This window comes from Maniola jurtina, chromosome 24 (assembly GCF_905333055.1).
Source record: "Maniola jurtina chromosome 24, ilManJurt1.1, whole genome shotgun sequence".
Classification (NCBI taxonomy): Eukaryota; Metazoa; Arthropoda; class Insecta; order Lepidoptera; family Nymphalidae; genus Maniola; species Maniola jurtina.
Window position 1 is genome coordinate 8,505,507 of NC_060052.1, and position 25,268 is coordinate 8,530,774.

At 37.4% G+C, this 25,268-nt stretch overlaps 1 protein-coding gene and 1 long non-coding RNA gene across 3 annotated transcripts; one reads left to right on the forward strand and one right to left on the reverse strand.

Moving 5' to 3' along the window:
• Positions 1 to 1,413: 1,413 nt before the first annotated feature.
• Positions 1,414 to 16,883, reverse strand: LOC123877751. Its single transcript, XR_006798669.1, has 3 exons — positions 16,823 to 16,883; positions 5,097 to 5,101; positions 1,414 to 1,423 (listed from the first exon to the last, which is right to left on the reverse strand). It is a non-coding gene; the product is annotated as an uncharacterized LOC123877751 (long non-coding RNA).
• Positions 13,084 to 25,063, forward strand: LOC123877737 (coiled-coil domain-containing protein 63-like). 2 transcript variants are annotated; one of them, XM_045924598.1, is made up of 12 exons: positions 13,084 to 13,238; positions 14,333 to 14,455; positions 15,209 to 15,308; positions 16,497 to 16,594; positions 16,948 to 17,087; positions 17,549 to 17,723; positions 18,073 to 18,255; positions 18,729 to 18,879; positions 19,260 to 19,431; positions 23,591 to 23,723; positions 24,370 to 24,500; positions 24,812 to 25,063. In XM_045924598.1, the coding sequence occupies exons 1-12, from the start codon at positions 13,152 to 13,154 to the stop codon at positions 25,005 to 25,007; spliced, it is 1,689 nt and encodes a 562-aa protein (XP_045780554.1). In that variant the 5' UTR covers positions 13,084 to 13,151; the 3' UTR covers positions 25,008 to 25,063. The 2 variants fall into 2 exon arrangements, with proteins under 2 accessions (XP_045780554.1, XP_045780555.1); XM_045924599.1 differs by lacking the exons at positions 13,084 to 13,238; positions 14,333 to 14,455; positions 16,497 to 16,594.
• The last annotated feature ends 205 nt before the right edge of the window (positions 25,064 to 25,268 follow it).

Sequence of the window (25,268 nt, forward strand, 5' to 3'; positions counted from 1 at the left end):
CTGGGTTATAAAATAATTGTTGCAGCTAAAACTGAGTATTATTTTGTTAAAAAACCGGCCAAGTGCAAGTCAGACTCGTGCACCGAGGGTTCCGTAGTCGGGTATTTTTTTCTACATTTTGCAAGATAAATAAAAAATTATTATGCATAAAAATAAACCGATGTTTTGGAATGTACAGGAAGACTTTTCATATGGTCAGTACAGTTATCTTAATTTGAAAATTGAAATTACTAATTATTTTGTTCATAAACATATTTTAATTTTTTTATGATACGGTTTTCTGATATTTCCTTTACTTGTGCTATAAGACCTACCTACCCAATTTCATTATTCTAGGTCAACGGGAACCCTATAGATTTTCTGGACAGACACGATTGAACGACGGATGGACAGGCAGATATGCAGATAACTATATAAGCTGGTCCTTTTTTCCTTTTGAGGTACGGAACACTAATGAAAATGCACCTATTCATCTAACTTGAAATTGCATGTAAAGCGCCAGCAATTAGGTACACGAAAATGTATGAATAGTTGATTTGAATGTTGATGAATAGCTCAAATTGTATACGAGGAGACACATTTACGATTGCAAAACTATATTTTTAATCGCCAACCCAAAAAGAGGGGTCTTATAAGTTTGATGTGTGTATCTGTGTATCAGCTGTGGCATCGTAGCTCCTAAACTAATGAACCAATTTTAATTTAGTTTTTGTTAGAAAGGTGGCTTGATCGAGAGTGTTCTTAGCTATAATCCAAGAAAGTCGGTTCTGCAGTTTGAAAGTTATCAGCTCTTTTCTAGTTACTGTAACCTTCACTTGTCGGGGGTGTTATAAATTTTTAATTTCCACTTGTAGAGCTTCTATATTATATCAACAAAAATGACTTAATAATAGTTTTATTTAACATTTTCTACGTTACTGAGGAAGAATAAAGGTAGTTATTTCGAAATTACAGACAGACACTTCAATTTTATTTATCAGACAAGATATGGATGCGAAAATGTGTCTGTTTGTTGGTTTTCCCCCCCAATCAACGCCACAAGGGACGGAAAGTAAAAGAGTTTTCATAGGATTTTAAAATCACTATACAGTTTGTGAAAATTTCAACTCTCTACCTATACGGTTCTCGAGATATTACCCGCTGATAGACAGATGGTTGGACGGCCAGAAGATGCCTTGATTGACGGCCTCCCTGGTGCAGTAGTAAGCGCTGTGGCCCCCTCATCGGGAGGTCCCGGGTTCGATTTCCGGCAGGGGCTTGGAATTTTGTAATTTCTCTAGTCTCTGGTCGGGTGGGAAGCTTCGGTCATGGCTAGTTACCACCCTACCGACAAAGCCGTGCCGCCAAGCGATTTAGAGTTCCGGTACGATGCCGTGTAGAAAGTAGAAACCACAGGGGTATGGGTTTAATGAAAACTGGCATACTCCTTCCAGGTTAGCCCACTTCCATCTTAGACTGCATCATCACTTACCACCAGGTGAGATTGCATTCAACGGCTAACTTACTTATGTCTGAATAAAAAAAATTGTAGAGTGGAGGTTTAGTAAATAGGGTCCCGTTGGCACCTTTATAGTATAGAACCCTAAAAAAGAAGCAACATTTTAGTGAGCTTCCAGAGGTTTACAATGTAGTCAATTAGTTGGATAGTTCCGCAACTTTGCCGTTTTATTTGGCTGCCCTAGTTTATAGCATTCGTCGAAACTTGAAACACCTCGAGTTAATCTATATTGTAACTAAGTAAAAATGTTACATTGTTATTTGTATTTCTACGTTGTAAATTTATTTAACACTAGCTGATGCCCGCAGCTTCGCCCGCGTGGATTTAGGTTTCTAAAAATCCTGTGGGAACTTGTCGCAAAGTTTTTCTATCGATTAAAAAAAAATTACGCAAATCGGTTCAGAAATCTCGGAGATTTCGGTGTACGTAGGTAGAAAAACACTACTCCCTTTTTGAAAGTCGGTTTAAAAAGTAGCCTATGTTACTCCCTGGTCAATGCGCTGTTTGTCTGTGAAAATCCCGTCAAAATCGGTTCAGCCGTTCCGAAGATTAGCCTTTTCAAACAGACAGACAGACAGACAAAAATTTTAAAATCGGGTGATTCAGTTATGGTATCGTTCAAATAACCATCTGAGCTTAAAATGAGGTAGTTATTTCGAAATTACAGACAGACACTTCAATTTTATTTATTAGTATAGACAAGAGGATACCCGCGGCTTCACTTGCGTTGATTTCGGTATTTTCAAATCCTGGAATCCTTTAATTTTCCGGGATAAAATAATAGTCTCTGTACGTACGTCTAACACTTGGCCGATTTTCGGTTGGCTGTGCCCAGACCCTTTTTAACCCCCGACCCAAAAAGAGAGGCGTTATAAGTTTGACGTGTGTATCTGTGTATCTGTTTATGGCATTGCAGCTCCTAAACTAATGAACGGATTTTGATTTAGTTTTTTTTTTTGTTTGAAAGGTGACTTGATCGAGAGTGTTATAAGCTATAATCCAAGAAATTCGGTTCAGCCGTTTGAAAGTTATCAGCTCTTTTCTAGTTACTGTAACCTTCACTTGTTGCGGGTGTTATAAATTTTTTATTTACACTTGTTTGAGGGCTGGATCCGCGCTTGCCTGAAAGGTACCTACTATTAAGTATTCTATGGTTTAAGTTTAAGTTCTAGTTAGAACAATGTAAAGCTTTTTGATTGACGCACCGAACGGATATCCTTAGACACACTGCAACTTGGTAATTGGATATGCATTAAGTTCGCAATTTAACTAGTTACCTCGTCCGAAATTCCAGTCAGTGATTTAATTAATTTACTTCAAACTGTTGGTAATTCGATTAAGTATATCTTAAAAGATAAACTCAGGACAAATCATCACTATAAATTATACCAAAGTGTGTTTGTTTGTTGGTTTATTGATTCGTTTTATATGTTACTAGCTGATGCCCGCGACTTCGTTCGCGTGGATGTAGGTTTTTAAAAATCCAGTGGGAACTCTTTGATTTTCCGGGATAAAAAGTAGCCTATGTGCTAATCCAGAGTATAATCTATCTCCATTTTAAATTTCAGCCCAATCCGTCCAGTAGTTTTTGCGTGAAGGTGTAACAAACATACACACACACACATACACACAAACTTTCGCCTTTATAATATTAGTGTGATACCAAAGTGTGTTTGTTTGTTTGTTTATCGATTCGTTTTATATGTTATTGAACCTAAAGCGAACTTGGCGCTGGATCAAGCGCGGCAAGCGCTACAAAGCTCAGATTTAGATCGCATTTATATCCACAATCGCTTGCAAAGGAGCTTACGTGAAATTTGAAACTGCTGGTTTCTTGAACCGACTTCTCAGAAAAGGTGGTTATCCATTTGCCACAGAAAGCTGTGATAGCCTAGCCTTATGCGGGAGATGGGGGTTCGTTCCCGGGCACGTTTATTTATTGTCTTTTATTTACTTTTATTTGTATCAGAACGTTGTAACAATAAAGAGAAAAAGAAAGAAAATGAGAACAGGGAAGTACTCATCTCTATAAGAGATCTCTACCAGTGACCCTTGGCAGTGCGAGAGGTTGTAAATGGAGTAGAATAGCTACAACAAAGATAGAAACTATTCATGAAAAAAGCTTTATAAGTTATCTTTTTTTTTTTGGAGTTATGTGTGTTTTAAGCAATTAAGGTATCGCTTGCTTCGTAACGAAACCTGCATGCCTTTGGGTTCTCCATAATGTCCTCAAGGTGTGTAAAGTCTGCCAATCCTCACTTAGCCAGCGTGGTGGACTATTGTCTAACCCTTCTCATTCTAAAAGGAGACCTGTTCTCAGTAGTGAGCCGGCGATGGGTTGCACATTTTGTTGGATATTTTACTGCTAACCCACATGACTTCGAAAAGTTAGGGATCGAACCCATGACCTCCTAAAGAGAGGCGGACGGTTGATACCACTATGCCGCGGCTACATTAACGCGGTTTTCAACGGCATTTGCCGAAAACTATAGGTGTGGCCACGATCAACGCGATATTTGATCAACGGCATTCACATTGCCGTTTGGCGTTAAACGATTTCAATCCCAATTCAATCGGCATTAGACGTTATCCATTCAAGTGTGACCACTCAGTTTGATGCGTTTTTATCGGCGGAATTATCGCGATATTTATGGCGTTGTTGGGCATTGACGTTAACCTTATTGAGGCCCGAGCATAAGGCTATCAGCTAAAGCTAAACAATTAATAATAAACACGCCATTGTATTAAAAACACAATTATTTTAATTACTAGTTTATTAATAAATCAGACACCCTGAAATAGGCTAAAAACCTCATAAAGTGTGTGTACTAATTTCTTTTGTCACGCGATTACTAGAATGTGAGTATTTACTTGTATTTTTAGGGTTACTTACCTGAAAATGAAAAAAGGAACCCTTGTCTGTCACTTCGTTGTCTGTCTGTCTGTCGTGTCTATCAAAAAAAGGGAATCAAAACCTATAGGGTACTTCCCGTTGACAGAATCATGAAATTTGGCAGATAGGTAGGTAGGTCCTTATAGCACAAGTAAAGGAAAAAATCAGAAAACCATAAAATTTGTGGTTACATCGCAAAAAATTAAAATGTGTTCATGAATATGTAATTAGTAATGTAATTAGTATTTTCAAAGTAAGATAACTGAAAAAAATCTGAACACAGTGAATTTGTGGTTCTTACATCACAAAAACAAAAAAATAGGCTCATGGCCATAATTAGTTAACTAAATCACATATAGATGACGCTCTCCATCACTAACTTGCAGTGTCGCTAATATCTTCTTTGATGGTACGGAATCCTTTGTGTGCGAGTCAAACTCGCACTTGACCGGTTCTTTTACAAAAATAAACTAATTAAAATAGAATTTTAAAACAAATTGTAGCTGAGCACGCGCAAATATATCAAAGTAAATAGCTTTTTTCTGCGACTTCCTCCACTTGTTTAGGTTTTTTAGGATTCCGTACGCAAATAAGGAACCCTTAAAGTTTCGTCCGGTCCATCTATGTCACTTGTCTATGTAACACAGTCATTTTCAAAATCTAAATAACTCTGTAAAAGGTAAACGGGCACTTTAGTATGGAAACCATACCTGTGGGGGCAGACAAGCGAAATTAACAGTATATGTATCTATTCAAATACCGCTCTGATCTACACTGAAAAAATTGAAATATTTTTTGTACGATGTAAGAAAAACTATTGTTTTATGGTCTTTTAAATATTTAATAACCTTTCCCCCATCGATTTTGAATCAAAAATTTATATTTACCTAGCTGATGCCCGCGACTTCGTCCGCGTGGATTAAGGTTTTCAAAATCCCGTGGGTACTCTTTGATTTTCCGGAATAAAAAGTAGTTATATGCTATCCAGGATGTTATCATCTCAGCTAAATCCGTCTAGTAGGTAGTTTTTGCGTAAAGGAGTAACAAACATACACACACTCACTTACATATACAGGGTGTTTGGTAATTAGTATATAAAGACGACACGTGCCCATGCTCCTTTTATCTTCTGATAAATACAATCATCATCATCATCATGATCAACCCATTTCCGCCCCACTACTGAGTACGGGTCTCCTCTCAGAATGAGAAGGGTTTAGGCCATAGTCTGCCACGCTGGCCCAGTGCGGATTGGCAGACTTCACACACCTTTGAGAACATGGAGAACTCTCAGGCATGCAGGTTTCCTCACGATGTTTTCCTTCACCGATAAATACAATGCTGAAGTATAATGACGAAATAAAATTATAAAAATTTCCATACAAAATTTAAAAAAAAAATTATGTCAAAGTTTTCATGACCCTAACGTGCCCTAACTCACTGAGATCGTTGGCCATCTTTAGATAGGCCAAGGCCAACGATCTCAGTGAGCTGGGGCACGTTAGGGCCATGAAAACTTGGACATTAAAAAAATTAAAATTTAGTATGGAAATTTTTACAATTTTATTTCGTCATTTTACTTCAGCATTGTATTTATCAGATCAAAGTAGCATGGGTACGTGGCGTCATTATATACTAATTACCAAACACTCTGTATACACACAAACTTTCGCTTTTATAATATTAAGTATGAAAAGTACAATATTGTCCTTAATTTAAAACCATTTTGGTTCATGTCCGCCACTTTTGGAAAAGCCCGATTACCTTTAAAAGAGGAAGTTTTAAAACTTAAAAAATCTTTCAAAAACAAATCCTCCCAGCACTGGGCCCATTAACGCGAATTCCCTCTGAGTGCCTCTCGACCGTTTCACCTAATACCCACTGTCGACATAGGTAAAGTCTGCTCGCTTAGAAAAAGAGTGGCTTCCTTCTGGGAGAGACTCCGGGCATCTCAGAACAGTATTTTCAAGATATGGCGGAAAGAATAGCAATGTTTTTACATGTTGACTATCCGTGCATCAAAATAGTAATAAGAAAAAGAATTACATTTGTTGACAGTGACGCCTGGGAAGTGTTTTTTTAACATTCCTAGTTAGATTCTAAGTTTATGTGCCTAAAGCTTGTTTTGTTTTACTTACATTATATTTTTTACAATAATTGTACCTATTGTTGTAATTATTGTAATTTGTTGTATTATTGTATTGTAACTTTTGCCTTTAATAAAATACTTCTTTCCATTTATTCTTAGAAAAAAAAAATTATTAACTAACATTCCCCTTTCCCTTCCAACTAAGTATAAAGCTTGTACTAGTAGTGGGTACGACAATAGTGCAACGGGTGGGGATTGAACCGCCGACCTTTCGGATTACAGCCCGCTGTGTTATAACCGTTGAGCTATTGAGGCTTTATTTAACAAATCGGTGTACCGAGACTATCTTAGTGAACAGACTATACTTAGTCTAACTGAACTGTGGCCACCAGAGAGATGTCTTACTATTGGAGGAGGAGACTTTATACAACAGGGATGATGACTACTAGTCAAATCAGCGACTTTTAATAAAATCTCAAAACGTTTGCTTAGTAAGAGAGCATGCGATGAGCAATGAAATACATAGATGTGACATCATAAACGTTTGACCTAATTTGACATACTTAGTTGCTTTTTTTAGTTAAATCGATTATTTAAAATGGTTTGCAAAACTTAAAACTAACAGCGGGCAAAGATTTTATGAAATTTGGAAGACCCTCTATTTAATCGTTTCGAAGAAGTAATTTATTTAATGACATAGTCATCATCCTTTTGGCACTTAAATGATATGTCAAGACCACTCTCTAAGTACTACTACCACCATAATATGAGCATACTATGTATATGACTCTACCATTGGTACGGAAAGCAGATTCTACTGAAAAAACCGACAAGAAACTCAACAGTTGCCCTTTTTCAAAGAGCAAAATTTTTCAATATGATACCATATTATCTCTACAAGCCATCAGTTAATTTTGCGGGACTGCTACTCTAGTAACGACAACTCTCTTCCTTGTCTAACTGTCCACACGAAGTAGTTGTATGAAAGCGTTCTAAGGAGATTAAGTATTTAGAAATTCACTACGAGCTCAAAATGTAGGTATTATCTGCACTCGGCTAGCGTAGTGGACTATGGCCGAACCCTTTCTTATTTTGAGAGGAAACCCGTGTTCAGTAGTGGGCCGGCCGGATGATGAGGATTTCCATTTTCAAATGAAATCAATAAAACTAATAGTCAAATAGAATTTCTCAGATTTATTTGTTCAAAAAACGTGCGAAGTTCTAAAACTATAAAATCCAAACAGTCATTAATCTAAACTAAAACGAGTGAAGCAAAAAAGGAACTAGTACCAGAAGAAAAGCAAAGAAAAGTAAAGAACTCTCTTTGTCCATTTATTCCGGTTACTTTAAAACAAAATAAAGTTAACTTAAATAGAAAACATATTTACCGTCCACAGAATTTAGAATTGGTGTAGAAATGATAAAGCGTGACTTTGTCGCCACGCAGATGGCTAATGAAGCATCAGTACGCGCGGAGTTTACATTACGAAATTAGTTCACGACATTAATTTAATTATCAATTGCACGTGTAAAATGCATCCATTACAAAATAAGACGTTTACACGTGCAATTAATGTCGCGATAGTGAAATTAAAGTTATGAAATTAATTTCGTGCCACTATGCTCGTAATTTAAATTCCGCTTTATAATAATATCGAAATCGGGGCTCGCTCTTTTAGACTTCCGTACAAAGTTATATGTTTTGGTCACAGCGTACAAACTACTACCTATATGAATCGTTGTTTTCAGTATTTATTGTTTAAATAGAGTGTATGGTACATAATGTACCGAATATCATATCATACTCTTAACTTATTTAGTTTTTAAGACAAACTCCTTCACAAAAATGGTCCAAAACTGACAACTTTGACGGCCCACCATTTCTTTAATCAGGTTTACCTACTCACAACTAGGTCAACGGGAAGTACCCTGTAGACTTCTTGACAGACACGAGAGACAGAGAGACATACAACGAAGTTATCCTATGGAATCCTTTTTGACGTGACAACGTCTTATTCGATAGAGCCGGCTGCACGCACGCAAAAACATGACTCATGCGGCGTTACCTCGCTCTGAGGCGTTCCATGTAAGGCTTGAAGTGCAAGCGAGAGCGCGGAACGAGCGACAAAGAAGCACAATCGGCCTTTGTTGTCACGTTCAACTATCGTCAGTAAACCGACTTTACAGACAACCAATTTTTTTTTCTTTTTGAGAAACCTTGTTTCTCTATGGAACCCTAAAAAGAGGTAGTTTTGGCTGATATATAAAAATAAAATAGCGTCATATTGTACTTATATGTTTTGTATAATATGTAAGCAAAATACAATTCGTATTTCCCGAAACTCAAGAACACATTCCTACATTTCGCAACGTCATGATACGATTTCTGTAAAAATGAGAATTATTCATAACCGTAATACATATTACACAAAATTCGCAAGCTGCCAAGCCGGGATAACAATGTTTTGTAACGTCTCTCGAGATGATGCACGAGTCACATGCAACTAAATGTATAACAAAATGTCTGTTTGTGACTACCTGATAGACAGATTTTTTATTAAGCATGGATTTGACTCGCTCCAAAATGCACGGGGCTGCAATTACTTGTATAGTATGTAAATTGAACAAGTGACAAGTGTAAATTAAAAATTTATAACACCCCCGACAAGTGAAGGTTACAGTAATTAGAAAAGAGCTGATGACTTTCAAACGGCTGAACCGATTTTCTTGCATTATAACTAAGAAGTGATCAAGCCACCTTTCAAACAAAAAAAACTAAATTAAAATCGGTTCATAAGTTTAGGAGCTACGATACCACAGAAAGATACACAGATACACATATCAAACTTATAACACCCCTCTTTTTGGGTCGGGGGTTAAAAAGAGCAACCGCCGAGTTTCTTGCTGGTTCTTCTCGGTAGGAACGGCATTCCGACCGAGTGGTAGGTAAATTATTTTGACGATTGAAAAGCACTTGTAAAAGTTTATTTGAAAAAATATATTCTATTCTATTCTATTGAAATAAACTTTGCATTCCACTCGTCTTATGAATAGTCAAAAGAATCGACTTCTGCACACTGATTCGGAATTCCTTTATCACCGAGAACCAGCAAGAAATTCAGTGGAAATCCAAAAGTACTTGGAGGTTTATTGGAATTCAAGTTCAAATTCAAATTCAAAATATTTTTATTCAATTAGACTTTAACAAGTTCTTTTGAATCGTCAAAAGCATCTACCACTGGTTCGGAATGCCTTTCCTACCGAGAAGAACCAGCAAGAAACTCGGCGGTTGCTCTTTTCAAAGATTTGATATACAATATTATGCCATGTATAAAAGTAATTGAAGTCCTGCGCATTGTTGGAGCGAATTGCAGGTCAAATCCACGCTTTTTTATTATTTACATAATCTTCGATAGTATAATAAGCTTTTCTCAGGAGCATTTTTTTAATAGATTTTTTGAACTTGTGTAAAGGCAAGTCCAAAATTGGCAGAGGAATTTTGTTATAAAAGATTATACCCATTCCCACAAATGACTTTTGAATAAAAATATTTCTATTCTATTGAAGTCTATTCTTCGTCAAAGCAGTTTAACAGCTTGCCCAATGCTACTGACTGATCTCCAAAATCCATCTGAGTTCCAAAATCGGTTGGAAAATGTAGGAAGGAAGTCAAGTCAGATCACTTTCATAGTATGCGGCACTGTGGTATCCATGCAACTATCAATGTTGGTTGTCAAGTTAGAATAAACTTGTTGGTGCAGATTTCAATTTCGCGCGCTGCTCTCCTGGGAGGTGCTTAGGGTTGTCACCTGCGAGAAAATGAATTTATTAAAATTGTAGCTGTCTTACACGATTTACTTGTAAGCTTTTTAAAATTTCATAAGTATGTAAGCGAATTTAACAACTTTTTTACACCAATCAATTGTAGTATTAATTTGATATTTTGCAAACTTTTGAAAGGAACTGGAAATGACTGACATTGAGCTGATATGGTGATGGAGGTGAAAGGAGCCCCTCAACAGAGCCGCTAAAGAGCGCGGTATATAAACAGCCGGATATCAAAGTAAGTAGGTAAGCTGAGTTTAATTTTATACTATCGTAACACTTACACTATCGTCAGTGATATCCATTAGAAATATAGCTAATCAATGACTTGAGGGTAAGGGTCCAGATTGTCTCCCGATAGGTCCTACGAATGTTCATCGCTATCGCTGGCATGACACTGTCTCCGTAGTCCTGAGTCCAGGCATGAGGAACTAATGGTGGTTTGTCAGAATTCCATATTCCACTAGATGGTAAATATCGTAATATCTGTACAATCCGCTTCGCTCATGAAATGCTAGATTTGTCCGGGAAAAACCTAAAACAATTTAAGAAACTAAACGTTGCCAACCCTGATGGTGTAGTGCATCGCGTCGCTGTTGGCTGATAAGCAGTTTCTGATGACATTTCACCCGCGGCATCTCATAATGTCTTTACCATTTCCACATACCCACTAGCTTGTCCCAAGACTTCACTTTTTAACCGACTTCAAAAAAAGGAGGACTGAGTACCTATACTCAATCCGTCGGAATCTTTTTTTTTTAAGTGAAGACTTTGAGGATTGACTTGAACTACCACTACTAACTAACCAAAACTATAACAAGACATGTAAATTAAAAAAATTTAACAGCCCCGACAAGAACCTTTGAGCGTTTCGGCAATGAAAGTGTATGAATTTGTTAGTGATTCTCTCAAATTGTTGTAGTTTTAGGTATATACCTAGTCTGATTTTAATTTAGATTGTACCGATGGGGCTGGCATATAGAACACCAATAAAAGCCCCTTAAAAATATAAAACTTTAAAAAAAAATGTGAAGGTTACAATAACTAGAAAAGAGATGATAACTTTCAAACGGCTCAACCGATTTTCTTGGATTATAGCTTAGAACACTCTTGATCAAGCCACCTTTCAAACAAAAAAAAAATTAAATCAAAATCGGTTCATTAGTTTAGGAGCTACGATGCCACAGACAGATACACAGATACACACGTCATACTTATAACACCCCTCTTTTTGGGTCGGGGGTTAAAAATGTCACCTAACATCAAAATTACAAGAGGGATATTCATTATAATCGTTCTCGGTCGTTATCAACCGAAAGACGTCCATTGCTGGACATAGCTCTCTTGTAGGAATCTCCACACGCCACGATCTCCAATGGTAAATGCCCACTGATTTGTTTGTCTCTGTCATTTGTATCGGGTTATATAACAGAGAGAGCGCTATATTAACTTCTCTCCGTGAATACATCTATCTATAAAGTTCCTAATTTTGTAGTTATTTCCAATCACATTTAATTGCATAGTTAATAATTAAAAACTGATAACAAACATTTAGAAATAAGTAAATTCAGTCATTATTTTTAGGTACTATTTGTTAATTTTATCTTGTTTTTGTTTTATTATCCTTCGGAGCTATATAATTTTTCCAAATTTATTATTAACTAATAATATTATGCGATCGGTCATGTATATTACATTGTTTTACCTGCATGAGTTGTGTGTGCCCGTAAGTGGTGTGTCACACTGAATAACACTATACTATTGTATTTTTAAGTGTTTTGTGAACATGCCTTGGGGCCTTTGGGTGTACCTTAAAATAATAAATTTAAAAAAAAATAGAGTTATGCTAGACTCCAACAAAGTTAACTTTGCCATATAAAACGTGTAACTGAAATTTCTTTACGTAAAAAGTCAAAGTTGAGGCTCGATGCCAAATTCCGCAAACTACATAGCTTTTCCATTTTTTAGGTCAATTAAAAAAGTAGGATACAGGAATATAGGTTAGGTTATTAATAGAGGCGACTCTCAAAGCTGGGATGTGGATTACATAGTGGAAAAACTCATAACACTTTGGAAACTGGACATTAAAGCAACCACGAATAGCGAAATATTATCGCCTGACTCTATTTTCCTTTTGAATGGAAACCCCTCAAAGCGTTCAACCAAAAAAGAGGGGTGTTATAAGTTTGACGTGTGTATCTGGGTATGTGTGTATCTGTCTGTGGAATCGTAGCGCCTAAACGAATGAACTGATTTTAATTTAGTTTTTTTTGTTTGAAAGGTGGCTTGATCAGGAGTGTTCTTAGCTATAATCCAAGAAAATCGGTTCAGCCGTTTGAAAGTTATCAGCTCTTTTTTAGTTACTGTGTAACCTTCACTTGTCGGGGGTGTTATAAATTTTTAATTTACACTTGTACTATACATAGACATGTTACGTTCAAAACGTGCTATCGGATTTTATTAACTTTCAATATTTTACCAAGTTATTAAAGTTTCCATTGTTTTAAAAATACGAATAAATATGTGAGCACACTATATAATGTAATTATAATGTTTATGTAATTGTAATTTTAAGGTTATTAGTAGTTTTAGGTTCTTTGTTTTAATAATTTAGATTTTAGTTTTTAATTTTATTTATTTATTCTTAATGTGTGTTTAGAAATAACTTAATATTTATTAATGTAATTATAGAATTTTAATGTACTGTAGTTGTACATCCGTTTTATTAACCTTATTTAAAAATTGTTCCTTTAAAAAAATACATTTCAAGTAGGCCTCGTATAATTAGTCAAAAGGCACAATTATTTTAACATTTACACGTATTAGTTAATTTTTTATTTAAAAACATGGATCCACCGAGTCCAGAACACCAAACTAGTGATTTTGAAGTCCAGAAAAAAATGGAGGACGAACACTTACGGTTACAGAGACAAGTAAGTATAGTTTACAAGTTATTTAAGTATTAAAAATCGTAGAATATGACATATCTTCATGGATTAAGAACCCGGGAGGGCCAGACCTCAGTTATTTAATAAAAGCTTATTGTCCCCAAAACAGGGAGATACGATCCGCCACTAAGTATGGATTGTGGAAGTATGGATTATGGTGGCTTTGGGACATATGTAACAAAGGTGTGAAAAATCTTACGTCAAAGTATAAAGTCTAATTTTCAGGGGTATTTAGGCAGTCAGACAGACAGACAACAAAGTGATCATATAAGGGCTTTAGAATCATACCCTAAAATTATTATTAGAAGGTTTCTGGGAGAGATTAAGACCGCCTTTGCATCCTAATGTACGAGTTTAGCTTTCCTTTTGTATGTTTTTCCCTGCATTTATGAATAAGTAGTGTGCATCAAACTAATATTATAAAAGCGAAAGTTTGTATGTGTGTGTGTGTGTGTGTGTGTGTGTATGTTTGTTACTCCTTCACGCAAAAACCACTGAACGGATTTGGCTGAAATTCAGAATGGAGATAGGTAATATCCTGGATTACCACATAGGCTACTTTTTATCCCGGAAAATCAAAGAGTTCCCACGGGATTTTGAAAAACCTAACTCCACGCGGACGAAGTCGCGGGCGTCAGCTAGTTTGTACAATAAAGATTTTTTAAATTCAGATACAAGCTAGCCCTTGACTGCAAAATCTCACCTGATGCAGTCTAAGATGGAAGCAGGCTAACCTAAAGGGATATGGCACTTTTTTTATTAAACCTATACTCCTTTGGTTTCCACAAGGCATCGTACGGGAATGTTAATCGCTTGGCGGCACGGCTTTGCCAGTAACTAGCCACGGCCGAAGCCTTCCACCAGATCAGACCAGAGATTTAGAAACTATAAAAATCCAAATCCTTGGCAGGAATCGAATCCGGGACCTCCTTCTAATAAGACCACAGCGCTTACCACTGCGCCAGGAAGGTCGTCAAACAAACAAACATGTTTGTTTGTTTGTTGACAGACAGACGGACGGACGGACGGACAAATGGACGAACGGACGAATAAACAAACAAACAAACAAACTGTTCCAGGTTCGCATGATACAGACAGACAGGCAGCACCGCTCGCTCGGAGTCCACCCACAGTTCCGGCGACAGGACCATCTGTTGCGCACTCTTAAGAAGGAGTACCTCAACCTTTATAAGGACCTTAAGGTATTCATCACTATCACCATCATCATCATCGCATGTTTTCTTCGAAACGAAGTTTGGCGATCATCACACTAAGAAATTTTCTATCTAAAGCCTTATTTTTCGTGAAGAAAATCCGGTATGGATACCACCGGCCACGGGGGAGCAAACCAGTTTCAATAGAAGAAAGGCAATAATGCGAAGAAGTTTTTTTTTATTAGCATGGTAGCAAACTTGTAAAATGTACCTACAATTTATTAAATAAATAAATATATTTTTTTTTTTTCTTACCATAAAGCTCCATTATATTATAATGGTAGCTTTATTCCTACTACGATCTAGCCTATGGGCTAATAAGTAATTTTATTCTAGCTTAAACTTCTACTTATGAATAATTTCTAAATCTAATTTCAGTCCAATAACTGTCCTTAGTTTATTCTAATATGCTTACAGTCCACTATGTTATTGTGACCTAGATAAAATAAATAAATAAAAAGTTCTTCGAAACTGAGGTATAATGCGTAAAAAATAAGTTCTCACGCGCCATTTTAACTTTATATGTCAAATATCATGTCAAAAGTACAATTTTAGGTTTTATTTTAAAGGTGGTACTTTTGGCATAACAATTGATCCGTAGAGTTAAAGTGGCGCGGGAAACTTATTTTTTACGCATTATAATTTGTACCTCAGTGTGTTATTATGCTAATTAAAAAAAACCTCTTCGCATTATTGCCTTTCTATTGAAACTGGTTATCAATAAAAGAATGTCAATTTCAGATAGCAAGGTCAGGGGCACATAAGAAGAATGATAAGAAGATGAAAAAGGAGTTGACGCGAGCCCTCCTCACACGGACTCAACATGAAGAAGAATGCGAAGGTAAAAACAAGACTTAAGGCTTCTTCCTTTTGCGTTGTATTCCCCATTGCTGAGGGTTGGGACCCCTTGTTCCATTAATCACACAATCATCGTCATGGTCAACCCATCGCCGGCCTACTGCTAAACATGGGACCCCTCTCAGAATGAGAAGAGTTTAGATCATAGTTTATTAGCAAACTAGCCGATTTCCTGGATAAAAAGTAGCCTATGTGCTTATCCAGGATATTATCTATCTCCATTCCAAATTTCAGCCAAAAAGTAGTTTTTGCGTGAAGGAGTAACATACATACACACACACATACACAAACTTTCGCCTTTTAGCATCATTACCAAAGCAGACTTCATACACTTTTGAGAACGTTATTGAGAACTGCATTCAGGCATGCAGGTTTCCTCACGATCTTGTCCTTCAGCGCTAAGCAAGTCATTCATAATTGCTTAAAATGCACATAGCTCCGAAAAATTAAAGATGCGCATCCGGGATCGAACCCCCGACTGAGCGGCCGACGACGTCTTAACCATTAGGCTATGGCCGCTTTTCTCTTATATTATTACTGGTAAAACTGACATGTCCGCCTCACGTCTCTTAGGGTGAGATCTATAAACCGCACTCAGACTTTGCTTAGACTTAAGAGGGCTCTCTCCGTCACTCGTTTCCACTCGTTTCATACAATCGTAGTTCCAATTTCATTTGAATATTAAGCAACCAAAGTCCATGAAATTTTGCATACATATTCTAGAAACTAATATCTATGTCTGTGGTTTTCCATTTCTGTTAAAATATTCGGTTTCAAAGTTACCTTAAAAATTTACATACAAATCTTTGAGCCCCTGTAATTTTAAAACTGCATATTTTTAGAAAAATCTAAAACACCACAGACACAGATATTAGTTTCTAGAATATGTCTGCAAAATTTCATGGACTTTGGTTGCTTAATATTCAAATGAAATTGGAACTACGATTGTATGAAACGAGTGAAAACGAGTGACGGAGAGAGCCCTGTTAAGCCAGAGTTAAAACGAGACAGATGTATATCTCTCACATAAATCTGTCTCGTTTTAACTCAATCTTAAGTCTGAGCAAAGTCAAAGTGCGCTTTAAAAATAAAATCGCATCTAAAGATTAAATACTTAAATGCAGTAAGATTATTACTGCTATGTTTAAAATAGTATTCCTCCGATTTCCAGAAAGACTTACTCTAATGGAGCAAGTAGAGGAATTGTTGCACCGAAAGAATAAAGAGTTACTTCAAATAAATAGCAAAGTCATAGCGAATATTGGAGAGGTAAAAGTAACAAATATTTGTTTCAAATCTAGGTTCATTCAAGTACATATTGTATGTAATACTTAATTGCCGACATATTAATATTTTCAACCCGCATATAAAATCCGCCATTTTGATTTTTTAGGAATTTTATGTATGTAGTGACATTCGCACCATCAAAACGAATGTAATGTGTAATGAATCATTTATCAAAATCGGTTAAGCCGTTGCGTAGACATAAGTATGGACATACACACAAGTCAAACACATAATCCTCCTTTTGAGTTTCGCCTCAGTCGAGTAAAAAATATACTGTGCAGTATAGTAAAATACAGGATACAACGCAAAAAGAAAGGTCTATTTAATACCAACAGCTAGAAGTACGCAGAGGTCTCAGTGAGAATAGACTACAGTCTGCTGAGAATAAACTCGAGGTGGCTATGTGGAGATTCAACGAGGTGCAGTGCGAGAATAAGAAGATTCGACGGGAGATTGAGCATATGCTCAATGATAGGTGAGAATCCACCTCCAAATTTGTCCGTTTATGTGGCCTAATATCAAAAACTACTTCACAGATTTTCATATGATTTCCATCAAAGGATAGACTCTTGTACTCAGGTTTAGATTCTATTTAGGAGTATACCTAATTTACTAGATTTTCACGAAGCACTAACTTCTTCTAAATAATATGAAAGAAAAAATCTGACTGACTGATTGACTGACTGACTGATCTATCAAGGTACAGCTCAAACTACTCGATAGTTATGGGATAGATCTTTTTTTTGGCATACAAATAGCTTTAAGACGCAGACACCCGCTAAGAAAGGATATTTGAAAATTCAACCCCTAAGGGTACAAAATAGAGGTTTAGTATAGCCCACGTGGACAAAGTAGCGGGCATAAACTAGTAAAGATAAACTAAACTAAGCAGCTAACTAAGTAGCTAGTAAACTTGGTTCAAATCAATCTCTTCAGAGCACTCTTCAACCAATCCTGGACTAAAATGATGTCAGCTCTGGACAAAGGCAAGAAGTTCCTAACGGATCTATTCGAGTCGTCCACACTGGCGTACGACCAGAGAGACGAGTGGTGCTCCAAGCTAAAGTCTGCTCAAGAGAAAGGGAAAGTTGATCAGATGGTGCAAGTCCAGGTTAGCTAAAGTTATCGTTAAAACTTTAGGCCTTGCTTGAGCGGTAGCGGTAATTTAAACTGAATTATTTGTAGCAAGAAACAGTTAAAAATTATTTTGCTATAATCCGCCAACAGAAAAAATCTGTATGGTCAAACATGCAGTTACAAGCTAAGCACCGCTTACCTCCCCAACCAAGCAATAAAGCCAAGTTCCCAAGCAAGCACTGCCACCACCACTCACATGCACCACCACACAAGACTTTTCCACTACTCTCGACGTACGTTTCGCCCCGACACCGGAGCATCCTCAGGAGATTTCGACTTTACAATGCTGTATTGTCAAGTAATTAATGAATTATTTGTTTCAGGAAATGAGGGACTTACAAAAAGCCTTTGACCATGAGATGAAGTTGTACAACTTCTTAGCAAAGAAAGGTGTCATGAGAATCAACGAGAAGGCGGAGAAGACAGAGGAGGCGCAGAAGAAGAAACAAGAAGAAGATATCGAGAAGGATTTGGAAGCGCATTCTAAAATATTCAGCGACATTAATGTAAGTAACCACTACTTTAAAAGCGAAAGTGTATATTTTTGTTTGTTGGTCCTTCAACCACGTCGCAACGGAGCAACGAATCAATGTGGCATAGACTACTACTTTTTACCCCGGAAAATCTAATAGTTTCTACAGGATTTATAAAAACCTAAGTCCGACGAGTTCTAAACAATAAAAGCATGTGCTAGGGAAAGAAAAAAAATTTCCTTCTCCATTTTCATGTATGGGAGGCGGGAGTCCCCCTGAAAAATAATTTATTAGTTAAATTTAATTCAATAGTTGATTTTGGGTCAACATTCTATGCAAAATACCTAAATTTCAGGTTTGTAACTCAGTCTACGAGCTAGAGACCTGTGACATTAATTATAGGGCTCCGTTTTTACCCTTTAGTTACGGAACCCTAAAAACCAAGTAAAGTCAAAGTCAAAGTCAGCTAGTCAACTAGCAGTGCATAAGTAAATGTTAAATTCTAGGATTACACAAACGAGTACGATGTCAACAAAATAATAGAGCAATTCGAGCGCGTGGAACATGAGAACTTCTCCATATACAAGCTGCTGAACGAATACTGCGCTGAAAATGAAGTGTTGAAGAGAGGGAAGGAAAAACTGATACAGGAAATTGGTAAAAAGTTAAAAACCCTATTGTCTTAAGGTTACATTACACTTCTTACGCGTTTCTCCATATAAAATAAATCATAAGAGTTATGCGCGTTTTAAGTAATTCAATATCACTTGAAATTATTCCTTTACTTGTGCAATAAGACCTACCTACCTACCTACCTAACAAATTTCATGTGTCTAGGTCAACGCGAAGTCCTTATAGGTTTTCTTGACAGACACGACAAACGGACCGACGGACACACGGACTGACAGACAGACAGACAACAAAGTGATCCTATAAGGGTTCCGTATTTCCTTTTGAGGTACGGAACCCTAAAAAAGATTATGATTGTGAAACTTCGTGTTTCTAGAAGTCGTTTAAAAAGATAAATCTCAATCTAGTGGACAGAAGAGACTGGAACGAGAAGATGGAAGATAAAAGGCAGAAGGAGTTGCAAGAGTTACGAGACAAATTGGAGAAACAGAAGTTGGTTACAGAAGATAAAAAGAAGCAATTAACGCAGAAGGTGCAACTTCTGAATGACACTATGGAGAAAGTTGAAGAGCTATTCAAGTGAGTATATTCAAGATTCAAGATTCATTTATTAACCCCCGACCCAAAAAGAGGGGTGTTATAAGTTTGACGTGTGTATCTGTGTGTCTGTGTATCTGTCTGTGGCACCGTAGCGCCTAAACTAATGAACCGATTTTAATGTAGTTTTTTTTTGTATGAAAGGTGGCTTAATCGAGAGTGTTCTTGGCTATAATCCAAGAAAATCGGTTCAGCCGTTTGAAAGTTATCAGCTCTTTTCTAGTTACTGCAACCTTCACTTGTCGGGGGTGTTATAATTTTTTTAACCCCCGACCCAAAAAGAGGGGTGTTATAAGTTTGACGTGTGTATCTGTGTATCTGTGTGTCTGTGTATCTGTGTATCTGTGTATCTGTCTGTGGCACTGTAGCGCCTAAACTAATGAACCGATTTTAATTTAGTTTTTTTTGTTTGAAAGGTGGCTTGATCGAGAGTGTTCTTAGCCATAATCCAAGAAAATCGGTTCAGCCGTTTGAAAGTTATCAGCTCTTTTCTAGTTGCTGTAACCTTCACTTGTCGGGGGTGTTATAAATTTTTAATTTACACTTGTTCAATCAAAGTTCTTTAACTATTGTAGTACAAAAAGTTATCCTAAATATTATTAAACCCCGACCCAAAAAGAGGGGTGTTATAAGTTTGACGTGTGTATCTGTGTATCTGTGTATCTGTGTATCTGTCTGTGGCATCGTAGCGCCTAAACGAATGAACCGATTTTAATTTAGTTTTTTTTGTTTGAAAGGTGGCTTGATCGAGAGTGTTCTTAGCTATAATCTAAAAAAATTGGTTCAGCCGTTTAAGAGTTATCAGCTCTTTTCTAGTTTTCTTGTAGAAAAGAAGGTTAGATAACCGTTAGGTTCATAATATTATGTCAATAGACAAATATCAAGCTGTCAAGATGGACGTTACCTAAATACATAATTATTTATTTGAAAATTATGTTTTGGATAACTCAAATACTTTGGATCGTCGGGGGTGTTATAAATTTTTAATTTACACTTGTTTTTATAATATTTTTTGATAGTTGATGTGCCCTATAACCAGTGGGTACATAATGTTACAAAAGTTAGTGTGATTGTCTGTGTGTTAGAGTGTATCTCAAGTGACTCTATCGATTGACAATGATGGTGATGAAGTCTACTGCTGATGTTAAGTGAGCCATACTAAGGTAAATCCCAGTGTACACTGGTAACATTCCCATGGGCGTTGTCGTATCACAGTGAAATCAACGCTGACGATAATTAATAGTGTGCACTACCCGCAAACGTCGCAACCGTGCTGCGCTATGATTGATCGCCTATGGTAATGAGATTATATAGTTAACAAGGCTCTCTCCGTCACTCGCTTCATACAATCGTAGTTCCAATTTCATTTGAATATTAAGCAACCAAAGTCCATGAAATTTTGCAGACATATTCTAGAAACTAATATCTGTGTCTGTGGTGTTTTAGATTTTTCTATAAATATGTAGTTTTAAAATTACAGGGGCTCAAATATTTGTATGAAAATGTTTAAGACCGCGTAACTTTGAAACCGAATATTTTAACAGAAATCTGGAAAACCACAGACATAGATATTAGTTTCTAGAATATGTCTGCAAAATTTCATGGACTTTGGTTGCTTAATATTCAAATGAAATTGGAACTACGATTGTATGAAACGAGTGACGGAGAGACCCCTCTTAATGGTATATAGTACGCGACAGGTCGAGATGGCAATTGGGGTTTGAGGCAGGGGGACCCGCACACCCACATGTCACATGCGCTCACCCGCACCAGATAAGCGCGGAGGCTGTGCGGGAATGCCATCTCGGCCTGTCGCGTACTATTCATAGTTCATATTACGTCAAATGCAGTGTACTTTTTTAACTGGTGCAATGTTAAAATATACAGAGCGACAGAAAAACAATTTTGTATAATACTAGAGGATGCCCGCGACTTCGTCCGCGTGGATTTAGGTTTTTAAGATCCCGTGGGAACTGTTTGATTTTGCGGGATAAAAAGTTGCTTATTTCAATTACAGGGACGCAAGCTACCTCGGTACCTTTCATACAAATCGGTTAAGCGGATGGGTTTTTGGGAATCCCGTGGGAACTCTTTGATTTCCCGGGACAAAAGTAGCCTATGTCCGTCCCCGGGATATAAGCTAACCCTGTACCAAATTTCGTCAGAATCGGTTACACTGTTGGGCCGTGAAAAGGTAGCAGACAGACAAAGAGACAAACAGACAGATACACTTTCGCATTTATATTATTAGTATAGATAGGTGCAGTAGGTACAACCCGCGGTCCTATGTCATCCGTTAATTGAATTACCGTTAATTACATAACACAATAACTAGCAATTATAACGCAATAGAGATACGACCCACATGACACGAAGCTGGGATTAGCTGTTAATCTAACCTATGATTACCGCCGCATTGCCCGTATCATTATAAACCGGCCAAGTGCGAGTCAGACTCGCGCACCGTGGGTTCCGTACTCGGTATTTTTTCCAACATCTTGCACGATAAATCAAAAACTAATGCATAAAAATAAATAAAAATCTGTTTTAAAATGTACAGGTAAAGCCCTTTCATATGATACCCCACTTGGTATTAAGTTATCTTACTTTGAAAATTGAAACATAATATTTTAATTTTTTTTTTAATGATGTGACCACAAATTTGCGGTTTTCAGATTTATTCCTGTACTTGTGCTATAAGACCTACCTACCTGGCAAATTTCATGATTATAGGTCAACGGAAAGTACCCTATAGGTTTCTTGACAGACACGACGGACAGACAGACCGTGATCCTATAAGGGTTCCGTTTTTCCTTTTGAGGTACGGAACCCTAAAAATGTTGTTTTCCCCTTTCATAATATGATACCCCACTTGGTTTAGTTATCTTACTTAGAAAATTGAAAATATTAATTACTAGCTGATGCCCGCGACTTCGTTCGCGTGGATGTAGTTTTTTAAAAATCCCGTGGGAACTCTTTAATTTTCCGGGATAAAAAGTAGCCTATGTGCTAATCCAGAGTATAATCTATCTCCATTCTAAATTTCAGCCCAATCCGTCCAGTAGTTTTTGCGTGAAGGAGTAACAAACATACACACACACACACACACACACACATACAAACTTTCTCCTTTATAATATTAGTGTGATTTGTTCATGGACACATTTTAATTTTTTTATGTGGTGTAAGCACAAATTCTCGGTTTTCACTATTCGAGGTGCCACTATGGCACTAAGTAGATCCTAAATAAAAACCGTGGAATTGATTTCTAAAATCTCTTTCATCCATCTAAACTGCCATAGTTACCTTGGCGCTTAGCACGTGCCTCAATGTACCTGCCCTCGCTGTGAGCGATCCATTACTGCCGAACCAATTACTGCTAACTACGTACTCTGAGCTCTGCTTTTCAACTATTCTTTAAACTACAGCTCGATAGCTCAACGGTTGAGGAGCGGACTGAATTCCGAAAGGTCGGCGGTTCAAACCCCACCAACACTATTGTCGTACCCACTCCTGGCACCAGCTTTACACTTAATTGGAGGGGAAAGGGGAGTATTAGTCATGATTAGCATGGCTAATATTCTTTTTAAAAAAAAAACTAGTTACCTACACTTTTACAAATGTATGTACACTTTTAATACAAGAAATATGTGAAAATTCCATACCGCCATACCTTTTCCAAGTTAGCCCGCGTCTATCTTAGACTGCATCACCACTTACCACCAGATGAGATCTCAGTCAAGCGCTAACTTATATAGTCGATAAAAGTCAGAGTCAAATTGATTTGTTGCATTATACTTACCTCAGAATAAATAAAGTGTCTCTAAAATCAATTACTCGTATATAGCTTTTCCAAGCGTGCATATTATTATAAACTACAGGATGCCCGCGGCTTCGCCCGCGTGTATTTCGGGTTTTTAAATCCCATACTCTTTGATTTTCCGGTATAAAAAGTAGCCTATGTATGTATCCCATGTCTATACTAAATATTAAAATCAGTTCAGCGGTTGGGCCGTGAAAACGTAACGCATTTATAATATTATAAAATAGTATGGATGGATGGATGAATAGTATATATGGATAGTACAAAACAATGGTTTAAGTATAAGTTTTAATATTTTAAAAAATGTTGTTGTCCCAGGATGCTAGACTGTTCCCTGGAGCCCTACCAGAATCTCCTAGGCGACAAGCAACCGTCCCTCCACCACGTCAACCTGACCTTCAGGCTTATCACTGATAAGATACAGGAATTGATCCAACTTACATACTATTACGTAAGTACTAAGGTTCTAGTATATTTACTGTATAGTCGACTAAAGCCCGTTTTCCACTTGTCGTCTGTCGGGCTCGGATTTTAATCGGATGTTCAATGGCAGAACATTTTGACACACAAGTGTAAATTAAAAATTTATAACACCCCCGACTAGTGAAGGTTACAGTAACTAGAAAAGAGCTGATGAATTTCAAACGGCTGAACCGATTTTCTTGGATTATTGCTAAGCACACTCTCGATCAAGCCACCTTTCACACAAAAAAAAACTAAATTAAAATTGGTTCATTCGTTCAGGAGCTACGATGCCACAGACAGATACACAGATGCACAGATACGCAGATACACAGATATACACGTCAAACTTATAACACCCCTCTTTTTGGGTCGGGGGTTAAAAACGTTTTTAGACAAGTGTGAACAGCTTCATATCAAATGTTCTGCCACTGGATCCGATTAAAATCTGGGCCCGATAACTGACAAGTGGGAACCGGCTCTTAGTTTGGCTACAGTTCACGACAAATATGAAACACAACCTTCAGTTAGGTTTTTAAAATTCTCGTTGGAACTCTTTGATTTTCCTTTGGTAAAAAGTAGCCTATATCACTCTCCAGCCTCCATGTATTTAACTATGCCCATGGGTGTTTCAGGAGAAGCATATCCAAAAGAAAAGCGATAAAAGTAGTTCCCGTCTCAAGAAGTACACTGTCAGACCTCAGCCTCCAGAATACTGGACAGCTACACCTATCCACGTGCTCGTCCCTGCTGATCCTTGTCCCGCGTGAGTATACGCTGTATGTCTGTCTGTACGTACATATTAAGAAACCTTGGGTTCCTGGTGCACTTCAACCGCCCGTTATACCAGACATGCAATCTTTTTTCCACGGACATGAAAACTGTGGAATCAACTTCCTTCTGTGGTGTTTCCATTAGATTACAACAATGGGGACCAACAAATTCCTGAAAGGCCAGCAACGCATTGGCGGTTCCTTTGGTACTGCAAATGTTCATGGAAGGTGGTAATCACTTAACATCAGGTGACCCGGCTGCTCGTTTGCTCGCTATTTTTTTTAAATTACATTTTTGTTTCAGTTGTATCGAAGCCCGCTGGCTATCTCGCGTAACCGACTCCCCAGAAGTGCCATTCGATAAGGCGATGTGTGCAACAGCGCTGAAAGAGCTCGCTGACGAGCCAGCCTTCGAGAGGAGTGACAGAATACACCCCCTCACTGAGTGCCGAGTGCCGAGCAGTAGACTCATACTTGCCAGGCGATATATGCAATACTAGCCCATGCCCGCGACTTCGCCCGCGTGGATTTAGGTTTTTGAAATCCCGTGGGAACTCTTTGATTTTCCGGGATAAAAAGTAACCTATTTGCTAATCCAGGATATTATCTATCTCCATTCCAAATTTCAGCCAAATCCGTTCAGTAGTGTTTGCGTGAAGGAGTAACAAACATACACACACACACACACACACACATACAAACTTTCGCCTTTATAATATTAAATGTGATTGATGCTAAATAAATTATGTTTTTGTCTAACT

Coding starts and splice junctions, on each gene's coding strand:
- LOC123877737 (XM_045924598.1), top strand. CDS start 13,152: ATGGATCCACCGAGTCCAGAACACCAAACTAGTGATTTTGAAGTCCAG. Junction 17,724..18,072: donor ATCAGATGGTGCAAGTCCAG/GTTAGCTAAAGT, acceptor TATTTGTTTCAG/GAAATGAGGGACTTACAAAA. Junction 19,432..23,590: donor AAAGTTGAAGAGCTATTCAA/GTGAGTATATTC, acceptor TTGTTGTCCCAG/GATGCTAGACTGTTCCCTGG.